General features: G+C 39.9%; 1 protein-coding gene across 16 annotated transcripts in view; it reads right to left on the bottom strand.

The window, feature by feature from the left end:
* LOC138434250 (nuclear body protein SP140-like protein) overlaps window positions 1–20,998 on the bottom strand; it is a 93,910-nt gene extending 72,912 nt beyond the window's left edge. For all 16 annotated transcript variants that reach the window (XR_011254691.1, XM_069578589.1, XM_069578590.1 and 13 more), the window contains exon 1: window positions 20,717–20,998. Coding sequence is in view for 15 of the 16 variants with exons in the window: in XM_069578589.1 (XP_069434690.1) it covers window positions 20,717–20,748 (32 nt within the window). In the remaining variant the exon portion in view is untranslated. The remainder of the gene's footprint in view (window positions 1–20,716) is intronic.
* Window positions 20,999–22,042: the final 1,044 nt, after the last annotated feature.

The following is a 22,042-nucleotide window of genomic DNA, read 5'->3' as shown; positions in this document are numbered from 1 at the left end:
TGTCCATCATCAAAAATCTACAAATAATAAACGCTGGAGAGGGTGTGGAGAATGCAACTCTTGGTGGAAATATAAATTTGTACAGCCTCTATGGAGAATAGTACAGAGGTTTCTTGAAAAAACTAAAAATGGAGCTATCATATAATCTAGTGATTCCACCCCTGGGCATATATCCAGAGAAAACCATAATTTGAAAACATACATTGCAGCACTATTTACAATAACCAGGACATGGAAGCAACTTAAACATCCATCAACAGAGGAATGGATAAAGAAAATGCAGTATATATATATATATATATATATATATATATATATATACACATATATATATATGCATATATATACATATATATACACACACATTTGTATGTACATATATGTGCATATACACAATGGAATATCACCCATCCATTAAAAAGGACAAAATAATGCCATTTGCAGCATCATAGATGGACCTAGAGACTGCTATACTGAGTGAAGTAAGTCAGACAAAGATACCTACTATATGATATCAATTATATGTGAAATCTAAGAAAATGGTACAAATGAACTTATTTACAAAACTGAAACAGAGTCACAGATGTAGAAAATAAACACGATGCCGGGAAAGAGGGGAGGAATAAAGTGGGAGATTGAGATTAACATATACAAATGACTGTATACAGTAGAAAACTAATGTGTGTTTGTGTGTATGCCTGGTCACTCAGTCCGTGTCTGACTCTTTCTGACACCCTGGACTGTATCCCACCAGGTTCCTCTGTTTGTGGAATTTTCCAGGCAAGAATACTGGCGTGGGTTGTCATTTTCTACTCAAGGGACCTTACCAACCCAGGGAGCAAACTCACTTCTCTTGCATCTCCTGTACTGGCAGGCAGATTCTTTATCACTGGGCCACCAAGAAGCCTAGATAACTAAGAAGGACCTGCTGTATAGCGCAGGGAACTCTACTCAGGTCTCTGTAATGACCTATTAGTATATGGGAAAATAATTTAACAGAGTGGGTATGTGGATATGTATCACTGATTCCCTTTGCTATACAGCAGAAACTAACAACATTGTAAATCAACTCTATCCCAATAACAATTAATTTAAAAGAAGAAAGTAGAAAAAGATGTAATACATTTAAATGTAAAAAACAATATAGACATTAAAATACAATGTATAAATATATTTTCAACCAATATGACAAAGGCTTAATATATATGATATACAAAGGCTCCAGCCTGTTGATAAAATATGACAAATAATTCTAAAGAAAATGGACTTGAACAGTTTAGAAAAGAGACAGTAAAAGCCTCCAATAAACATATGAATACATACAAACTAAAATGGTAATGAGAAACCATTTTTCACCCCTTAGATTGGCAAAAATAACTTCTTAAATGGCCTTGCAATGTGGGAGAAGATTCAAAGAAACATACATGCATTGCTGGAATGAGCAAGAATTGCTATAGCCTTTTCAGAAAAGATTTAGCAATATTTAGTAAATTTTAAGACACATAGATTGACCCAGAAGTCCATCTTACTGTTGGAAATTATCCTGTGGAAATAAAAGCACCATTATGCATATAAAAAGCTCCACAACTTTCAATGGCTCCCTACTTCTCTCCAGAGTAAAAGCCAAGTCCTTACAATGCTCAGAGGACCTAAAATGATCCAGCCCTTCTCTCCTCTCCTCTATCTCACTTCTGTCTGGGGTAACTCACCATCCTCTTTGTTTTTTCTTGACTATACCAGGCATACTACAGTTCTAGGAATGAGATGCTGGCTCTTTCCTCCATGTGGTATGTTCTTTGTCCAGACATTTATATAATGAATGACTCTCTCATCTTTTTAAAATCCTTATTCTGTGTCACTTCAATTAGGACCGTTTTGATCAACCTACTCAAAACCACAACCACAGCCCTCCCACCCGAACTACATACTCACAACCTCTTAATCTGGCTCTATTTTTATTGTCCATGTCCTTATCACTCCCTAACATACTAAATAACTTATTTATTTTAATTAGTGCTTATTATCTTATTCTCTGACTATTTTCTCCCAAAATACATATGCCAGAAGCATAGGAATTTTGTCTGCTTTGTCCTTCGATTTTTCTTGAGTACCTTATGCACACAAAGCACGAATAATAGCAAGAATAAATACAAACACACTAATGGTCAAAATAAATTTTAATGTAAAAACTGACAAGGTATAGAAATATGTATGTAGAGTAGAAAACAAAATCCAGTTATATTCTATTTTTAAGGGGCATGTGAATGAAACCACTCAATGGGATTCAAACCCAAGGGACTGGAATAGATACACCGAACAATTACAAAGCTAAGGAGCATTGAGTACTGAGCAGAGTTCCCTGTGCTATACAGTAGGTTCTCATTAGTTGTCTATTTTATGTATAGTAGTGTTTATATGTGAATCCTTATCTCCCTATTTTATCCCTTCCCCTCTTTCCCTTTGGTAACCAAAAGTTTGTTTTCTATGTCTTTGTTTCTGTTTTGTAAGTAAGCATTTGGTATTTTTGAATGCTCACTATTAGCACTCTTCTAAGGGCTTTGTATGTGGTTTGCTGCTGCTGCTGCTGAGTCGCTTCAGTCGTGTCCGACTCTGTGCGACCCCATAGACGGCAGCCCACCAGGCTCTCCCGTCCCTGGGATTCTCCAGCCAAGAACACTGGAGTGGGTTGCCATTGCCTTCTCTAGTGCATGAAAGTGAAAAGTGAAAGTGAAGTCGCTTAGTTGTGTCTGACTCTTAGCGACCCCATGGACTGCAGCCTACCAGGCTCCTCCGTCCATGGGATTTTCCAGGCAAGAGTACTGGAGTGGGTTGCCACTGCCTTCTCCTGTATGTGGTTTAACACACTTTAACTCTCCCATGCAATGGGTACTTTTTTTGAACAGCAACATTCTACAGGTAGGAAACTCAGGCTGCCCTACCTCCACAATGGCAGACCTGGGGTTCAAAACATCCCTCGCAACCTTGTACCTATCCCTTCACCTTCTACCCTTCCTCTATCTGGTGTTAGCTACTACACTATTAATCATTACACAATACTGTCTTTCAAACACGGAGAAGCCTCAAAGATGACGAGCATTAGACTACAAAAGAAATAACAGTAGACTATTAAGTGAAAAAATCTTAATCATATGTGAAAAGATCAGAATAAGTAACTAGGCAAAGAAAGACCTTTCCTAATCATCCTCTGAGAAAATTTCAAAGCTCCTCTTCGCATACAGGGTTATCATTACCATCTTTCTAAATTCCATATATGTGAGACAGCAAAAGAGACACAGATGTATAGAACAGTCTTTCGGACTCTGTGGGAGAGGGAGAGCGTGGGATGATTTGGGAAAATGGCATTGACATGTATAATATCATATATGAAACGAATCGCCAGTCCAGGTTTGATGCATGATACTGGATGCTTGGGGCTGGTGCACTGGGATGACCCAGAGGGATGGTACGGGAGGGGAGGAGGGAGGGGGGTTCAGGATGGGGAACACATGTACACCTGTGGCGGATTCATGATGATGTATGGCAATACCAATACAATATTGTAAAGTAATTAACCTCCAATTAAAATAAATAAATTTATATTAAAAAAAAAGCTCCTCAACAGTCCTTAGCTGGGAGCTCAGCTTTTGCTCTGTGATGATTTAGATGGGTAGGCTGTGGGGAGGGTGGGAAGGAGGTCCAAGAGGAAGGGGATATATGTGCACATACAGCTGATTCACTTCACTGTACAGCAGAAACTAACAAATCATTGTAAAACAACCATATTCCAATTTTTTAAAAAAAGTTAAAAAGAAAATAAAAATATAAATTACAGGGATTTCTGTGGTCCAGTGCTAAAGAATCCGCCTACCAATGCAAGGGCCACGGGAATATCCCAAATGCTAAGGGCCAACAAGTCGGTGCCCCATGACTACTGAGTCTGAGTGCCCGGAGCCCGTGCTCCGCAAGGAGAGAAGTCACTGCAATGAGAAGTCTGCACATTGCAACTAGAGAAAGCCCACATGCAGCAATGATGACTTAGCACAGACAGAAGTAAGTAAATAAACAAAATGAAATGAAATTTTAAAAATATATAGATTACACATGGTTGAGCAATAAACGCTGATGAAAACAATACATACAAAACCACAAACATACTCAAAGTGGCACAAAGGCGAACATTCATGGCCTAAAATGCATTTATTAAAAAATAGGAAACACTATATACTAAGTTAAACTTGATTTTTTTGAACTTTTTATTTTGTATCAGGGTATAGCCAATTACTGAACTGAACAACTGAATAACTGAACTGAACTGGTAGCCAGTTAAAAATGTGATGTTTTCAGATGAACAGCGAAGGGACTCAGCCATACATATACACGTATGTACATATACACATATCCATCCTCCCCCAATCCCCATTCCCATCCAGCCTGCCACATAAAATTGAGCAGACTTCCCTGTGCTATACAGTAGATCCTTGTTGGTTATCCATTTTAAATACAGCAGTGTTTACATGCCCATCCCAAACTCCCTAACTATCCTTTCCCCCAGCCCTTCCTCCTGGCAACCATACTTTCTTAAGTCTGTCAGTTTTTTCTGTCTTGTAAGTAGTTCATTTGTATAACTTCTTTTTTAGATTCCACATACAAGGGATGTCATATGATATTTCTCCTCTATTGAAAAGTAAATTAAACTTTAAATCAAGGTGTTAGAATAAGAAATCAAGATAATCCCCCAAGAAAGCCGAAGACTAGAATAAAGAAGAGAAAAATATATAAATATAATTTTTTATAAATATTATTTTTAAAAACAGTAATTAAATCTCAAACAAAAAATAAGTGTAATGGAACCAAAAGAATCAAAAGGTTCTTGGATAAGAACAGCAAAATAGAACATTTGATCAAGAAAATGAAAGAAAAGACATAAATGAACAATGCTAGGAATAAGGAAAGGGACATGTCTTTAGTTAAAGAAAAGATTAAAAGTTTACAAAAGAAATTCTTATATAATTTCCTACCAATAAATTGACAATCTAGGAAAAATTGTTACTCTTTAAGAAAATAGAAATGATCAAAACTGATAAAACTTGAGAAATAAATAGAACTAAAATGAACAGGAGAAATGTATAATATCCTTCCAGACCTGTCCTAAGCCTGCCCTCTCCTCATTTCCCTCCCAGAAATCGGTTTCAAAGAGTTTAATGAGAAATTTCCAGTCATCCTTCAAAGATCAGAACATATTTGTCTTCAATCATTAAAATAAGTTTAAAAAAAATTTAAATCACCACAAATCATCATGAGGCTGCCACATTTCTGCTATCAAATCCAGGTAAACACAAGATAAGTGATAACTGTAGGTTAATATTGGTTATAAACATGTACTATTAAATCCCCTCATAAGATATTAGTGAGCTCGGTCCAAGGGTAGATGAAAAAGTGTGATATGACCAGATAAGAATCATCTCAGGAATCCTAGGACAGGACAGGTTAGAACATCTTTCTGTGCTTCTGGTTAAACCTGGCAGATTGAACATACTTGCATTATGTCCTTCTGACATGAGATCATCTGTCAGAAAGTGATATGGCAGAAAGCAAGGATGAGAGAATGGAAGGAAGGAAGGACACTGAACACACGTTAAGCGGACACTGAACACACGTTAAGCAGACACTGAACACACGTTAAGCAGACACTTCTGAAGATGGGGTGTGGATGTATATTGCTGTCCTTTAGTCACTCAGTCGTGTCCAGCCCTTCGAAACCCCATGGACTGTAGCCTGCTAGGCTCCTCTGTCCATGAGATTTTTCAGGCAAGAATACTGGAGTGGGTTGTCATTTCCTTCCCCAGGGGATCGTCCCACTCTAGGAACTGGATCCTGGTCTTCTCAGCATCTCCTGCATTTCAGGCAGATTCTTTTACCACTGAATCACTGGGGAAGCCCAGGTGGTAGCCAGCTTCACAGAGTGAAGGGATAAGAAACCTAATTGGACCTCTCTTACCATATACAAAAATTAAGTCAAAATGCATTAAAGACTTAACTGTAAGACCTGAAACTACTGCAGCACAGAGCATGGGGACTATTGATAATAATACTGTATTGTATGCTTAAAAATACTAAGAAAGTATATTTTCAAGTTTTCATCACAAGAAAAATATTTGTAACTATGTATGGTACTGAATGTTAAGTGGACTTATTGTGGTGATCATTTCATAATATCAAATTGCTATGATATACCCCTGATATTAATATAATGTTATATGCCAATTATATATAAATTTTTAAAATCTATATATAATTGCCAAAATTTGGAAGCAACCAAAATGTCCCCCAGGGAGTGAATGGATAAATAAATCGCGGTACATTTAGAGAAGAGAATACTATTCAGGCCAAAAGAAAATACACATTATTTAGTAAAAGAAGATAATCTGAAAAGGCTACATACTGTATGATTCCAACCATATGATAGTCTGGAAAAGGCAAAATAAGGGAGACAGTAAGAAGATCAGTTCTTGCCAGGGATTCGGGGAAGGGATAAGTAGGCAGAGTACAGAGCATTTTTAGTGCAGAGAAATGACTCTCTATGATACCGTGATGGTGGTCACATGTCATTATATATTTGTCTAAGCCCACAGTGCACAGTGGACTTGAATTTGAGCAAACTCTGGGAGATAGTAAAAGAGTGGCTTGACATGCTGCAGTCCATGCGGTCACAAAGAGTTGGACATGACTTAGTGCCTGAACAGCAACAGCAGTGTACAAGGATGAATCCTCCTGTAATCTACGAACTCTGAGTGATGATGATGGGTCTGTGTAGGTTGAAAGTGAAAGTTGCTCAGTTGTGTCCGACTCTTTGTGACCCCATGGACTATACAGTCCATGGAATTCTCTAGGCAAGAATACTGGAGTGGGTAGCCTTTCCCTTCTCCAGGGGATGTCCCCAACCCAGGGGTCAAACCCAGGTCTCTCACATTGCAGGCGGATTCTTTACCAGCTGAGGCACCAGTGAAGTGTCAATGTAAGTTCATAAAATTGTAAAAAATGTACCAGTCTGTTGGGGAACATTGGTAACGGAGTAGGCATGTTTGGGCTTTCCTGGTGGCTCAGTGGTAAAGAATCTGCCTGCTGATACAAGAGATGTGGGTTTAATCCCTAGGTCAGGAAGATCCCCTGGAACAGGAAATGGCAACCCACTCAAGCATTCCTGCCTGTGAAATCCCATAGAGAGAGGAGCCTGGCATGCTGCAGTCCATAGGGTTGCAAAGAATTGGACATAACAGTGATTAAAAGACAACAACAATAATCTCCACTATGATGATGCCAGCAGGCTTTTTACACTTAGCCATGTAGGAACTGATTGCAGACCTGAGCCACATCTTGAAACATACTTTTTTTCTAACTTTTCCATCGATAGGATTTAATAAATACATAAAACAGCCCCCATGAGGTATATGCTCTTATCATCCCATTTTACAGATGAAGAAACAGGTGTACAGAGATGTTAAGAGATATCTGCAAGGCCACATAACTACAAAAGAACAGAATGAGGCTTTGGACCAGAGTCTAGACCTTTTAATCATTACATAATATTGCCCTCTAGGTAAATGACAACTCCATCCTTTAGTTTCTTTGGCTAGAACCTTTGCAGTCTTCTATGACACTTCTATTCCTCCCATACCTAACGTTTTATCCATCTTCAACAGTCCTTCACTTTACTATAGAAACATATCCAGTATCCCACATCTTTTCTTTGTATCCACTGCTCTAACCTGGTCCCAACCACAATAATACCAGGCTACTGCAATGACCACCAACTAGTCTTCTTGTTTACACTCATGTCATATTGCAGCTGTTCTCCAAACTCTAAATACCAATAGAGATCTTTTTGAAATTGAAATTCTATTATTTCACTCTATTGAAAAACCCTCCCCTGACCCCCACGATTTATATTCTAAATTCTTGACCGTGACCTATGAGAAACAACATGATCTATCTCTTGGTACCTCTCCAGTCTCCTTTTCTACTCTTCTTTTGGATCACTGCCTTTTGGCACTGTAATCGCCAAGTTTTCTTCTTACATTCCAGGCATGTTTCTATACCTGACTTTTCATTGACTGTTCCTCTACTTGGACCATTTCTTCAGGAATTTATGTGGTGCTTTTCACTCATTCATTCATGACTTCCATTAAATATCAATACTAGCCTCTTAGAAAACATTTCCATTACACCCTATTCATGTACCCTATAGGTTTTTTTTTCTTACTACCTTCTGTCATTAAATTATAAATTTATTTGTTCATCTGCTTATTCTTTGTCTTGAATGTCATCTCCATTAGGTCAGAGACTTGGTCTGCTTTACTCACCCTTATATTCCAGCACCTAATTAAGTGCTGGGAATAGGGTGTCAGGAAATATTTGTGGATGAATGAATCAAGCATTAGTATAATATATAGGAGTATGTGGCTAGAATTCTGAGTATATGAAGTAAGTTTTAGTTGCTTAGTTATGTCCGACTCTTTGTGACCCCATGGACTGTAGCCTGCCAGGCTCCCTCTGTCCATGGGGATTCTCCAGGCAAGAATACTGGAATGGGTTGCCATTCCCTCCTCCAGGGGATCTTTCTGACCCAGGGATCAGATCCGGGTCTCCTGCATTGCAGGAGATTCTTTACCGTCTGAGCCACCAGGGAAGCCCAGTATATGAAAGGTGCTTTGAAAAAAGACACAAGGAGGATAACCTTGGTAGACATGAGTATATGGACATGGATACATGCACCTTAAGGTTCATAGCAGCATTATTTACAATCGCCAAGACATGGAGTCAACCTAAGTGCCCATTAGCAGATGAAATAGGATGAAATATACACACACACCAATCAGAGTATTAGTCATTAAAAATTTTCCCATTTGCAACACTGTGAATGGACCTAGAGAGTATTATGCTCAGTGAAATAAGTCAGAAAAAGACATAAACTCTGTGTTATCCATTGTACCTGGAATCTAAAAAATAAAACAAACGGATATATATAACAAAACAGTAACAGACTCATTGATATAAAGACCAAGTTAATGGTTACCAGGGAGAAGAGGGAAGTAGGGAGAGACAAGATAGGGATATGAGATTAAGAGACAAAACCTACCCTGTGTAAAATAAATAAGCAACAGGGATATATTATACAGCGCAGGGAAATATAACCATTACTTTATAATAACTTTAAATGGAGTATAATCTATAAAAATATTGAATCACTCTGTTGTACACCTGAAACTAATATTGTAGTGTAAATCAACTGTACTTCAATTTAAAAAAATTAAAAACTCAATAGCAGGATTTAGCAGAAGATCGAATTAAAAAGGCAAAATTTGTGAACTGGCTAACTAGAAGACAGACAGCTAAATAAAAGATATGCAACCAAGGTACAGATATTTAAAAAGTGGGAAAGTGCAGAAAAACATGAAATATGTGAGAAACTGCCGAAGTTCTAGTATAATCATTTCAGTCCTGGAAAGAGAGAGGAAGAAGCTGGGGGGAGGGCAGAAGAAATATTTGAAGAGATAATGGCTAAGGTTTTCCAAAAGTGATCAGTCACAAATTAAAGCAGACATCAAGTCACAAATTAAAGAAACTGAAAACGCCAATAGGATAAATGCAAAACAAAAGCAAAAGGCAAACAAATTTAGGCTCACTACTGTTTAAATGCTAAGAGAAAAATCTCAGAAGCAGTCAGAGGAAACTTCATGAGTCACCATCAAACCTCAAACCATAGACTTTGAAAACTGGCAGTTAACCAATTAATCAATCCTTCAATCAATGACAGCGAGTTTCTGGTATGGTGGAGCAGGATTCAAAACATCTGTCTCCCACCAGCTCCCACAAGCAGTACAGTGTTCTGTTGAAAAAACTTAGGAGTTGGAAAGAGCATTTTAAAATGTTATCAATCACTGAAGAGATGAAACTGCAGTAAGGATTTGCCAGCAAAAGCAAAGGGGGAGGGACAAAGCATAGAGACACTTTTGATTTGAGGGTATTTGCGGATCCCAGAAAATCAGAACCTCAGGTGTGAGAGCCTTAAGGGGTGAGATGGACAGAAATAAAGTCTAGAGTCCACACAGGGTGCAGAGTCCAATGGGAGTCCAGTTCCTGACTTTGATATCTTCATAGAGAGAATAAAGAGAAGAAGGAACAGCTCTGGAATTACTGAATTGCATTCCTGGTGAAATCACCTGGATTCCCCCAGGTTCTCTCAGTCTCTGAGCTTGTACCTAAGAGATTCCAGAGGGGGTGCCTTGAAGCACCCGGATGTAACAAACAGAAATCCTTTCCAAAGTTTCGTACCTTCACTGCGGCCCCAAATTTTACCTATAAATAATTTTCCAAATACAGTGCTAGTATATAGTCCAAGATAACCAGCTATATAAGCAAAATAATCCTGTGAATAGAGCATAAAAAGGAAAAAACTAGTAACTTGATAGGTGGAGAAGCCTGGCAAACACCACCTAATTCGAATGATCAGTGTCAACACCCCTGGTGATAAGTCAGTTGACATGTTCCCTGATGGGATGTGATGAAAAGGACATTTCATCTCTGTGGTTTTCTTTCATAAAACCTGTAACCCCGGCCTACTTCTGAGGAAGACATCAAGACCAACCCAACTTGAAAGACATTCTACCACATGCCTGCTTGGTGCTCTTCAAACTGTCAAGGTTATGAAAGATGAGAAGAGACTGAGAAACGGTCACAGACCAGAAGAGAATAGGGGATTGGACAGTTCAATGCACTGCGGTGCCCGGGATTCAGTCCTGCAGCAGAATATGAACACTGGTGGGAAAACTGGTGAAACAAAAAAAGTCTGGGCTCTAGTCAGGTATGTTTAGTGTTGATGTTAGTCACTCAGTCATGTCTGACCCTTTGCGACCCCATGGGCTGTAGCTCTCCAGGCTCCTCTGTCCGTGGAATTCTCCAGGCAAGAATACTGGAATGGGTTGCTATTTTCTCCTCCAGGGGATCTTCCAGACCCAGTGATCAAACCCGGGTCCCCTGCATTGCACATAGATTCTTTCTCGTCTGAGCCACCATCTTTAGTTAATAGTAACCTAATAACCTAATCTGGAATCAAGATTGCTGGGAGAAATATCAATAACTTCAGATATGCAGATGGCACCACCCTTATGGCAGAAAGTGAAGAGGAACTAAAAAGCCTCTTGATGAAAGTGAAAGAGGAGAGTGAAAAAGTTGGCTTAACGCTCAATATTCAGAAAATGAAGATCATGGCATCCGGTCCCATCACTTCATAGGAAATAGAAACAGTGGAAACAGTGTCAGACTCCAAAATCACTGCAGATCGTGATTGCAGCCATGAAATTAAAAGATGCTTACTCCTTGGAAGGAAAGTTAGGACTAACCTAGGTAGCATATTGAAAAGCAGAGATACTACTTTGCCAACAGAGGTCCGTCTAGTCAAGACTATGGTTTTTCCAGTATTCACGTGTGGATGTGAGAGTTGGACTGTGAAGAAAGCTGAGTGCAGAAGAATTGATGCTTTTGAATAGTGGTGTTGGAGAAGACTCTTGAGAGTCCCTTGGACTGCAAGGAGATCCAACCAGTCCATCCTAAAGGAGATCAGTCCTGGGTGTTCATTGGAAAGACTAATGCTGAAGCTGAAACTCCAATACTTTGGCCCCCTCATGCGAAGAGTTGACTCATTTGAAAATACCCTATTGCTGAGAGGGATTGGGGGCAGGAGGAGAAGGGGACGACAGAGGATGAGATGGCTGGATGGCATCACCAACTTGATGGACATGAGTTTGAGTGAACTCCAAGAGTTGATGATTGACAGGGAGGCCTGGCGTGCTGTGATTCATGGGGTCGCAAGGAGTCGGACACGACTGAGCGACTGAACTGAACTGAATAACCTAACAGTATGGGGTTTTTTAGTTTTGGTAGGTGTACCGCAATAATATGAGAGGGTAACATCACAGGATATGAAACTGGGTGTGCAGTGTTTAGAAACTTCTGTACTACCTTTGTAACTTTTTTGTAAATATAAAGTTATTCCAAAAAAGAAGTTTACTTAAAAAATAAAATTTGTGCGTGAGAACTGGCAGAAACAAGAGAAAACAGGGCCACAAACACTTCATTTATGAAAAGTGTCAGATGTCAAGTATAAAACTTCTTTAACCTGTGTAAGCCTTTTTATTAAAAAAGAAAACCTACATCAAACATCATTCATAATTGTACAATGAATGATAAAGGCCTTCCCTTTGGAACTAGAATCAAAACAGAGATGATTACTGCTACTACTTGTGTTCACCATACCCAAAGTCCTAGCCCACACAGAAAGGCTAGAAAGAGAAGTAGGAAGAATAAGGATTAGATTAGAAGGAACAAAGCCATCATTGTGTATATGTTTCATAAATTTATGTCCATACAAAAGTATATATCTCCATACAAGTTATTAGAATTTTTTGGCAAAGTTTCCATTTATTTTTATATCTTAGTAACAAGCAGTTAGTAAGTTGATTTTGAAATTACATAGGTATAATTGCAGAAAGATGTCAAGTATCTATGAATAAATCTAGCAGAAGAAGTGTGAGACTTCTAGGCAGAAAATTTTATTAGAAAAATTTTAAATTAATAACATACAAATGCCATATAATGACATAGAAGACAATATTGACCTACATATTCAACACAATCCTAAACAAAAACTCAACAAGATTTTGACAAACTGATTTGGAAATGCTAAAACCAAAACACTTTGGAAAAAGAAAAGAACATGGGAAGATTTACTCTACCATTTTCAGGAGTTCATGTGAAGCTTTTGTTTCCATGATGGTATGGAGACACGTAAGGAAAGCCTGCCATAGGTCAATGGCAGAGAAGAGAGAGCACTTAAACAGCACCCTGCAGATATGGCCACTTGACTAATGAGAAGAGGAGCACAGCAGATCAGTGGGGAAAGGGATGGTTTAACGGATCACAGGGTTCTCAAACTGAAACTGACAAGAATTAAAGTAGACGCTTTATCAGACAGGAAGTTATTTGGTCTCAGATACCTAAAGAAAATATGGGTAAAAAAACAAAAACATTTACTCAACTTAAGACTGTGGGTGACCAGCGAGCTGTGCACGTCAAGTCGAAGTGAAATGGGCTGTAAATCCATGGCAGGCGCATGAACGAGAAAGTTAAACAGCGCGTGAAACCAAACTGCAAACAGAATCACTCTGGAAAGATAACCCAGAGGATGAAGAAAACATCCTCAAAGCACTGAGCATCACACAAAGACCTAAACAATAAAGAGCACTAAGGTGAGGGGATAAAACAACAAAATGTTTCAAGTTAGGAGAGCTGTAGAAACAAATTAAGATCCCCCAAATAAACACAGTCAACTTGGAAAAAAAAAAAAAAAACAAGAAACCAGAAATTACTAAATATTAAATAATTCTCATGAAGAAAAGTTTGAGACAACCAGTATGAGCAGAAAGCAAAATGCTAAAGATATAAAAGTTGAAAGACAGATAAATGCTATGAAGGCTAAAACTGCTACAATGAAAGAATAATTTTATCCAAAAATTGAAAAAGAAAATAATTTTGGATATACTAGAAGAGAACCTTACCGTAAAGGTAGAATTGAATCTATCACCTTAAGAGCACAAGGGCTATGGTTAAAGACAGCGCACATGGAATTCATCAGTAACTTTCTGAATGGCTTTATTTATTCCAAATAACAAGGGTGAATCTGTTTTAAAAAATCAATAGAATAAGAAGTCTATGCCTGAAGTTTAAGCTTTAATAAGAAAAAAGTCTATAGATTCAATGCAATTCCTATCAAGCTACCAAAGGTATTTTTCAAAGAGCTTGAACAAATAATTTCACAGTTTGTATGGAAATACAAAAGACCTCGAATAGCCAAAGCAATCTTGAGAAAGAAGAACGGAACTGGAGGAATTAACCTGCCTGACTTCAGGCTCTACTACAAAGCCACAGTCATCAAGACAATATGGTACTGGCACAATGACAGAAATATAGATCAGTGGAACAAAATAGAAAGCCCAGCGATAAATCCACGCACCTTTGGACACCTTATCTTTGACAAAGGAGGCAAGAATATACAATGGAGTAAAGACAATCTCTTTAACAAGTGGTGCTGGGAAAAGTGGTCTTTTACAACTACTTGTAAAAGAATGAAATTAGAACACTTTCTAACACCATACACAAAAATAAACTCAAAATGGATTAAAGATCTAAACATAAGACCAGAAACTATAAAACTCCTAGAGGAGAACATAGGCAAAACACTCTCTGACATAAATCACAGTAGGATCCTCTGTGACCTACCTCCCAGAATATTGGAAATAAAAGCAAAAATAAACAAATGGGACCTAATTAAAATTAAAAGCTTCTGCACAACAAAGGAAACTATAAGCAAGGTGAAAAGGCAGCCTTCTGGATGGGAGAAAATAATAGCAAACGAAACAACTGACAAACAACTAATCTCAAAAATATACAAACAACTCCTGCAGCTCAATTCCAGAAAAATAAATGACCCAATCAAAAAATGGACCAAGGACCTAAACAGGCATTTCTCCAAAGAAGACATACAGATGGCTAACACGTGAAAAGATGCTCAACATCACTCATTATCAGAGAAATGCAAATCAAAACCACAATGAGGTACCATTTCATGCCAGTCAGAATGGTTGCGATCCAAAAGTCTACAAGCAATAAATGCTGGACAGGGTGTGGAGAAAAGGGAACCCTCTTACACTGTTGGTGGGAATGCAAACTAGTACAGCCACTATGGAGAACAGTGTGGAGATTCCTTAAAATATTGCAAATAGAACTGCCATATGACCCAGCAATCCCACTGCTGGGCATACACACCAAGGAAACCAGAATTGAAAGAGACACATGTACCCCAATGTTCATCACAGCACTGTTTATAATAGCCAGGACATGAAAGCAACCTAGATGTCCATCAGCAGATGAATGGATAAGAAAGCTGTGGTACATATACACATGGAGTATTACTCACCCATTAAAAAGAATACATTTGAATCAGTTCTAATGAGGTGGATGAAACTGGAGCCTATTATACAGAGTGAAGTAAGCCAGAAAGAAAAACACCAATATAGTATACTAATACATATATATGGAATTTAGAAAGATGGTAATGATAACCCTGTATGCGAGACAGCAAAAGAGACACAGATGTATAGAACAGTCTTTTGGACTCTGTGGGAGAGGGAGAGGGTGGGATGATTTGGGAGAATGGCATTGAAACATGTATAATATCAAATATGAAATGAATCACCAGTCCAGTCTGGATGCATGATACAGGATGCTCGGGGCTGGTGCAGTGGGATGACCCAGAGGGATGGTATGGGGAGGGAGGTGGGAGGAGGGTTCAGGATGGGGAACAAGTGTACACCCGTGGCAGATTCAGGTTGATGTATGGCAAAACCAATACAATATTGTAAAGTAATTAGCCTCCAATTAAAATAAATAAATTTATATTAAAAAAGAAAAAGTCCCCATGAGCAAAGTTAAAAGGCAAGAAAAGTATATTCATAACTTTCAGAATATTTAGCAAATTCTTATTGTTAAAGAAAGAACAATCATCTGAACTCACATTGGCAATAAATTAACCAGTAATCATAGAAAACACAAAAATTTTTCAATCTTTCATGTAATTAAGAGAATCAAATTAATAAGAGATAGAGATACCTGGAACAGGCAAATTTGGCCTTGGAGTACAAAATGAAGCAGGGCAAAGACTAACAGAGTTTGCCAAGAGAATGCACTGGTCATAGCAAACACTCTCTTCCAACAACACAAGGTATGACTCTACATAAGGACATCACCAGATGGTTAATACCAAAATCAGATTGATTATATTCTTTGCAGCCAAAGATGGAGAAGCTCCATACAGTCAGCAAAAACAAGACCGGGAGCTGACTGTGGCTCAGATCATGAACTCCTTATTGCCAAATTCAGACTTAAATTGAAGAAAGTAGGGAAAACCACTAGACCATTCAGGTATGACCTAAATCAAATCCCTTATGATTATACAGTGGAAGTGACAAACAGATTCAAGGGATTAGATCTGATAGACAGAGTGCCTGAAGAACTATGGAGGGAGGTTCATGACATTGTACAGGAGGCAGTGATCAAGACTATTCCCAAGAAAAGGAAAGGCAAAATGATTGTCTCAGGAAGCCTCACAAATAGCTATGAAAAGAAGAGAAGCTAAAGGCAAAGGAGAAAAGGAGATATACCCATTTGAATGCACAGTTCCAAAGAACAGCAAGGAGAGACAAGAAAGCCTTCCTCGGCAATCAATGCAAAGAAATAGAGGAAAACAATAGAACGGGAAAGACAATAATTCTCTTCAAGAAAATCAGAGAACATTTCATGCAAAAACGGGCACAATAAAGGACAGAGATGGTATGGACCTAATGGAAGCAGAAGTTATTAAGAAGAGGTGTCAAGAATACACAGAACAACTGTACAAAAAAAATCTTCATGACCCAGATAATCACGATGGTGTGATCACTCACCTAGAGCCAGATATCTTAGAATGCAAAGTCAAATGGGCCTTAGGAAGCATCAATATAAACAAAGCTAGTGGAGCTGATGGAATTCCAGTTGAGCTGTTTCAAATCCTAAAAGATGATGCTATGAGAGTGCTGCACTCAATATGCCAGCAAATTTGGAAAACTCAGCAGTGGCCACAGGACTGGAAAAGTTCAGTTTTCTTTCCAGTTTCAAAGAAAGGCAATGCCAAAAAATGTTGAAACTAAGCGTCTGTCTACAATGCGGGAGACACAGGTTCGATCCCTGGGTTGGGAATATCCCCTGGAGAAGGAAATGAAAATCCACTCCAGTACTATTGCCTGGAAAATCCCATGGACAGAGGAGTCTGGTAGGCTACAGTCCGTGGGGTCGCGAAGAGTCGGACACGACTGAGCGACTTCACTTCACTTCACTTCAAAGCACAATTGCACTCATCTCACGTGCTAGTAAAATAAAGCTTAAATTTCTCCAAGACAGGCTTCCACAGTAAGTGAATTGTGAACTTCCAGATGTTCAAGCTGGGTTTAGAATAGGCAGAGGAACCAAAGATCAAACTGCCAACATCTGTTGGATCATCAAAAAAACAAGGGAGTTTCAGAAAAATATCTACTTCTGCTTTATTGACTATGTCAAAGCCTTTGACTGTGTGGATCACAACAAACTATGGAAAATTCTTAAAGAGATGGGAATACCAGACCACCTTACCTGCCTCCTGAGAAATCTGTATGCAGGTCAAGAAACAACAGTTAGAACTGGACATGGAACAACAGACTGGTTCCAAATCAGGAAACGAGTCTGTCAAGGCTGTATATTGTCACCCTGCCTATTTAACTTATATGCAGAGTACATCATCCTGCCAAACGCCAGGCTGGATGAAGCACAAGCCGGAATCAAGATTGCCAGGAGCAATGTCAGTAACGACATATACGCAGATGGCACCACCCTTATGGCAGAAGGTGAAGAGGAACTAAAGAGCCTCTTGATGAAAGTGAAAGAGCAAAGTGAAAAAGTTGGTTTAAAACTCAACATTCAGAAAACTAAGATCCTGGCATCCAGCCCCGTGACTTCATGGCAAATAGACTAGGAAACAATGGAAGCAGTGAGAGACTTTATTTTTGGGGGCTCCAAAATCACTGCAGGTGGTGACTGCTGACATGAAATTAGAAGATGCTTGCTTCTTGGAAGAAAAGCTATGACCAGCCTAGACAGCATATTAAAAAGCAGAGATACTACTTTGCCAACAAAGGTCCGTCTAGTCAAAGCTATGGTTTTTACAGTAGTCATGTATGGATCTGAGAGTTAGATTATAAAGAAAGATGAGTGCCAAAGAATTGATTCTTTTGAACTGTGGTGTTGGAGAATACCCTTAAGAGTAGCTTGGACTGCAAGGAGATCCAACCAGTCAATCCTAAAGGAAATCAGTCCTGAATACTCATTGGAAGAACTTGATGCTGAGGTTGAAACTCCAATACTTTGGCCACCTGATGTGAACAACTGACTCCTTTGAAAAGACCCTGACTCTGGGAAAGATTGAAGACAGAAGGAGAAGGGGACGACAGAGGATGAGATGGTTGGATGGCATCACTGACTCAATGGACATGAGTTTGAGTAAGCTCCAGGAGCTGGTGATGGACAGGGAAGCCTGGTGTGACAGGACTGAGTGACTGAACCGAAATGAAGTTAACAAAATGCCACTCTTTATCCACCACATCTGCAAAGTTTGGGTGTGGGGAGATGGTTTGTCTAATTTTGGGTTGTTTTTTAGTCGCTAAGTCGTGTCTGACTCTTTTTCTACCCCATGGACTGTAGCCCTGAAGGCTCCTCTGTTCATGGGATTTTCCAGGCAAAAAATACTGGAATGGGTTGCCGTGCCTTCCTCCAGGGGATCTTCCTGACCCAAGGATTGAACCTGCGTATCCTGCATTAGCAGATGGATTCTTTACCACTGAGCCACCAGGGAAGCCTAACTTTTGGTAGGAAGATATATTGGTTCCGCTACTTATGCATTTGGAAGAATCTATAAACAATTAAATATGAGTGCCCTTTGCCTCAGCACTATAACTTCTTTGGTTATTGACACAACACAGACACTTGTATATGTGCAAAAAATATAAAGAAATAAATTATCTTTGTTATCATAGCTTGTTGGCAAAAGTGAGCAATTGAAAATTACCTGAAGGTCTGTCAGTAGAACGGTGGAGTGGTTTAAAAACTATGGTGTAAGTCAGAATGGCCATCATCAAAAAGTCTACAAATAAATGCTGAAGAGGGTGTGGAGAAAAGGGAATCCTACACTATTGATGGGAATGTAAATTGGTGCAGCCACTATGAAGAACAGTATGGAAGTTCCTTAAGAAACTAAAAACAGAACTATCATATGATCCAGCAATCCCACTCTTGAGCATGTGTACAGAGAAAACCATACTTCACAAACATACATGCAACCCAGTATTCATTGCAGAATTATTTACAGTAGCCAGAACATGGAGACAACCTAAATATCTATCAATAGAGGAATGGGTAAAGCAGAGGTGATATATACATTCAACAGAATATTACTCAGTCAGAAAAAAATGCAACGCCATTTGCAGCAACATGGATGGACCCAGAGATTATTATATTAAGTGAAGTAAGTCAGAGAAAGACAAATATCATCTATCATTTATATGTGGGATGTAAAAAACTGATCCAAATAAACTTATTTACAAAACAGAAACTGATTCACAGACATAGGAAACAAACTTACAGTTTCCAAAGGGAACATATGGAGGGGGGTTAAATTAGGAATTTTGGAGTAACATATACACACTACTATATAAAACAGACAAACAACAAAGACCTGCTCGTAGCAGAGGGAACTTTACTCAGTATTTTGTAATAACATATAATTAATGAAATTATTACATTATAATAACATATAATTAATGTTATAATTAATGAAAAAGAATGAAAAAGAATATGTGTATATACATATATACGCATATATGTACAACTGAATTATTTTGCTGTACGCTTGAAACTAACACAATATTGTAAAACTATTATACTTCAATTAAAGAAATAAACAAACAACAACAACATAAAACTATGGTGTGTCCATTCCATAGAATAGTATTATATGTGGCTGTTAAAAGGAATAAGGCAAGCCCATGATTATTAAGAAGATCTCTATGATTTTCACTACTAAACTAAGTGAAAATGCAAAATGGCATTTACAATATAATTCCATGTTTTAAAAAACAGGGCTCACATTATGTATTTAGGAAAATGAGTTATATACATAAATGCAAATCTGGAGGGTTATGCCTACAACTCTAACAGGACCGGGATTGGAAGCTGCGAGGGGGTGAGTGGTGAACAGGACTTTTCCCCTCTCTCTACTTCCGTATTGTTTGAAATTTTATGAGCCAGACTGCATATGTATTTCTTCTGTATTAAAAAAATTAAAATTTTAAAATATTAAGTAATGTTATTTCTGATCCATTACTAGAGAAAGATAGACACACGACTTTTTTCCTTGTAGAGATGTAACCTGTTCCAGAATAGAAAATGAAACCAAACGTAAAATTACTCAGCCTGTGCTAGCCCTGGGCAGTTTGAGGCATTTCTCTTCCTTTTGTTTCTTTGCTCAGGATGGCTGGAGGAGGAGCCCAGGACCCCCAGTCAGAAATGAGATTATATCCAGAGCTGACAGAGGTGTCACCCATAGGACAGACGTGAGCCCACACCACCCAGGGTTTCAAAATAAGTCAGGGGTTTACCCTGAATTTCGTGTTTTCTAAACTACCTTCTTTGAAATGATCTATGCAAAGGTAGAACTGACAAGAGGGAAATGAGAGTAATCTGGGGTCACGAGGAAATAAAGCGTCATAAAGGACAAGGCGCCTTCAGGCAGACCGGCCAGCGGAGCCGTAGCTGCAAAACAAGCAGTCATGTGTGTGTGGCCGCAGGACTCAACCGGCAGGCGCCCTGCTGCAGCTCGAAATCCCATCTCCTCGGCACACACTCCTGGCCAGCCTTATATGGCAGGCAAAGGTTCCCCTGCACCAGGTGGAAAGCAAAGGTTCGGTGCAGAGTCCAAAGACAGCACTGAACAGCAGTGTGGCCACAGGGAAAGGCGGAAGGAAGAGGGAGAAAGACTGACCTGGTGCTGAGCTCTCTGCCCTCTCCAGCCATTTTCCCGCCCAGCCTGGCCTGGGCCTGGGCCTGGGCTTGGCCTCTGATTCTTCCAGCCTCCCCAGCCTGGGTCCGGAGAGGCTGCCGGAGCCCTGAGCGCCGAGCAGGAAGTCAGCTCTGGGTCTCATCCAGGGCTGGCGGCTCCGCCCATGGAGGGGAAAACAGAAGTGAAAGTACTTGCCAGTGAGCTGCGCTGGGCAGACACTGGCTCCTTCCCTCTACCTGCAGCTCCCTGGTGCTTCCAGCCATCAAGACATGTGGTCCCAGGGATGCAAGACAAGGAGTGACACTCAGGGCCTGGAGGGCCAAGGGAGCGGCCGGGTCAGCCCCCAGGGGTCCAGCTGTTTGTGCAAAGGCAGCAATGATATCTGCGTGACCCCAGCTGTCTGCAGGCTTCTGCCTTCTCAGGGTGGTTCAGAGTTTAGTATGGGGTCAAGAGCAAACTCAGGTGTGCCCCTTCCCCTTTGCTGAGATGGTTTTTAGGGGAAGAGGGAAAGACAGAGACTTCAGATCCTCTCTCCAGCCTGTGAGAGAGCCTGGACCAACCGAGTCAGGTCCCAGCATTTGGACACCGAGCAGGAGCGAGCCCAAATGCTCAGCTTTATAAAGTGGGGAGAACATTTTTAGCATTCCTAGAAATCAGCCAGGGGTAGGAGAAGAACCTCCAAGGCCCTGGGGCTGGAGAGTGGAGCCCAGTTGGTGATGTGGGTTGACATCTTAGGTGCAAGGGTCTAAGGTGTCCTGACTACAGGGTTGCTTCACCAGTGTAGCCAGGGGTTGACGAGCAGAAACCTGGGACACTGTCATGGGAATGCAGAGGCATGAGGCTTCTCTCCAGACGGAGATGGAGGTTAGGACCCAGATCATGTAGAAATGAATGAGCAGGTAACCCCAGCTGAGGGGATGACCCTTGGCCCTGGAGTTGTGTCTGTCCATAGATTTTTCATTCAGATTCTGTCATCCTTCCACAAAGGATCAGAAGTGACCAGATTGTGAGTCAGAATGAAACCAAATCATGTGTGAGGATAAGAGGAGGGTTTCTACTCTCTGCTCACTTCTTTCTTTTCACTGTGGGCTCTTTTCACAGAGCCCAGAACTCCAATGAGGACTTCTTTACCAGTGGGCAGGGTCTCAGGGGTACCTGGTCCTGCACACGCATGGACCCCTCTCTCGCCCCCCTCACTCCAGCGGGTAGCAGGACTACTGAGCTGAGCCTTGTCTGGGCAGGACTGTCCTCTGCCCCTGACTCCATGGGGCACAGGGTCCACACAAGGCTGGCACAGACCACACCTGC

The sequence above is a fragment of the Ovis canadensis genome, chromosome 2 (assembly GCF_042477335.2).
Source record: "Ovis canadensis isolate MfBH-ARS-UI-01 breed Bighorn chromosome 2, ARS-UI_OviCan_v2, whole genome shotgun sequence".
NCBI classification, from domain to species: domain Eukaryota; kingdom Metazoa; phylum Chordata; class Mammalia; order Artiodactyla; family Bovidae; genus Ovis; species Ovis canadensis.
Note: the sequence above shows the minus strand (reverse complement) of the source record. Positions and strands in the feature narration are given on the sequence as shown.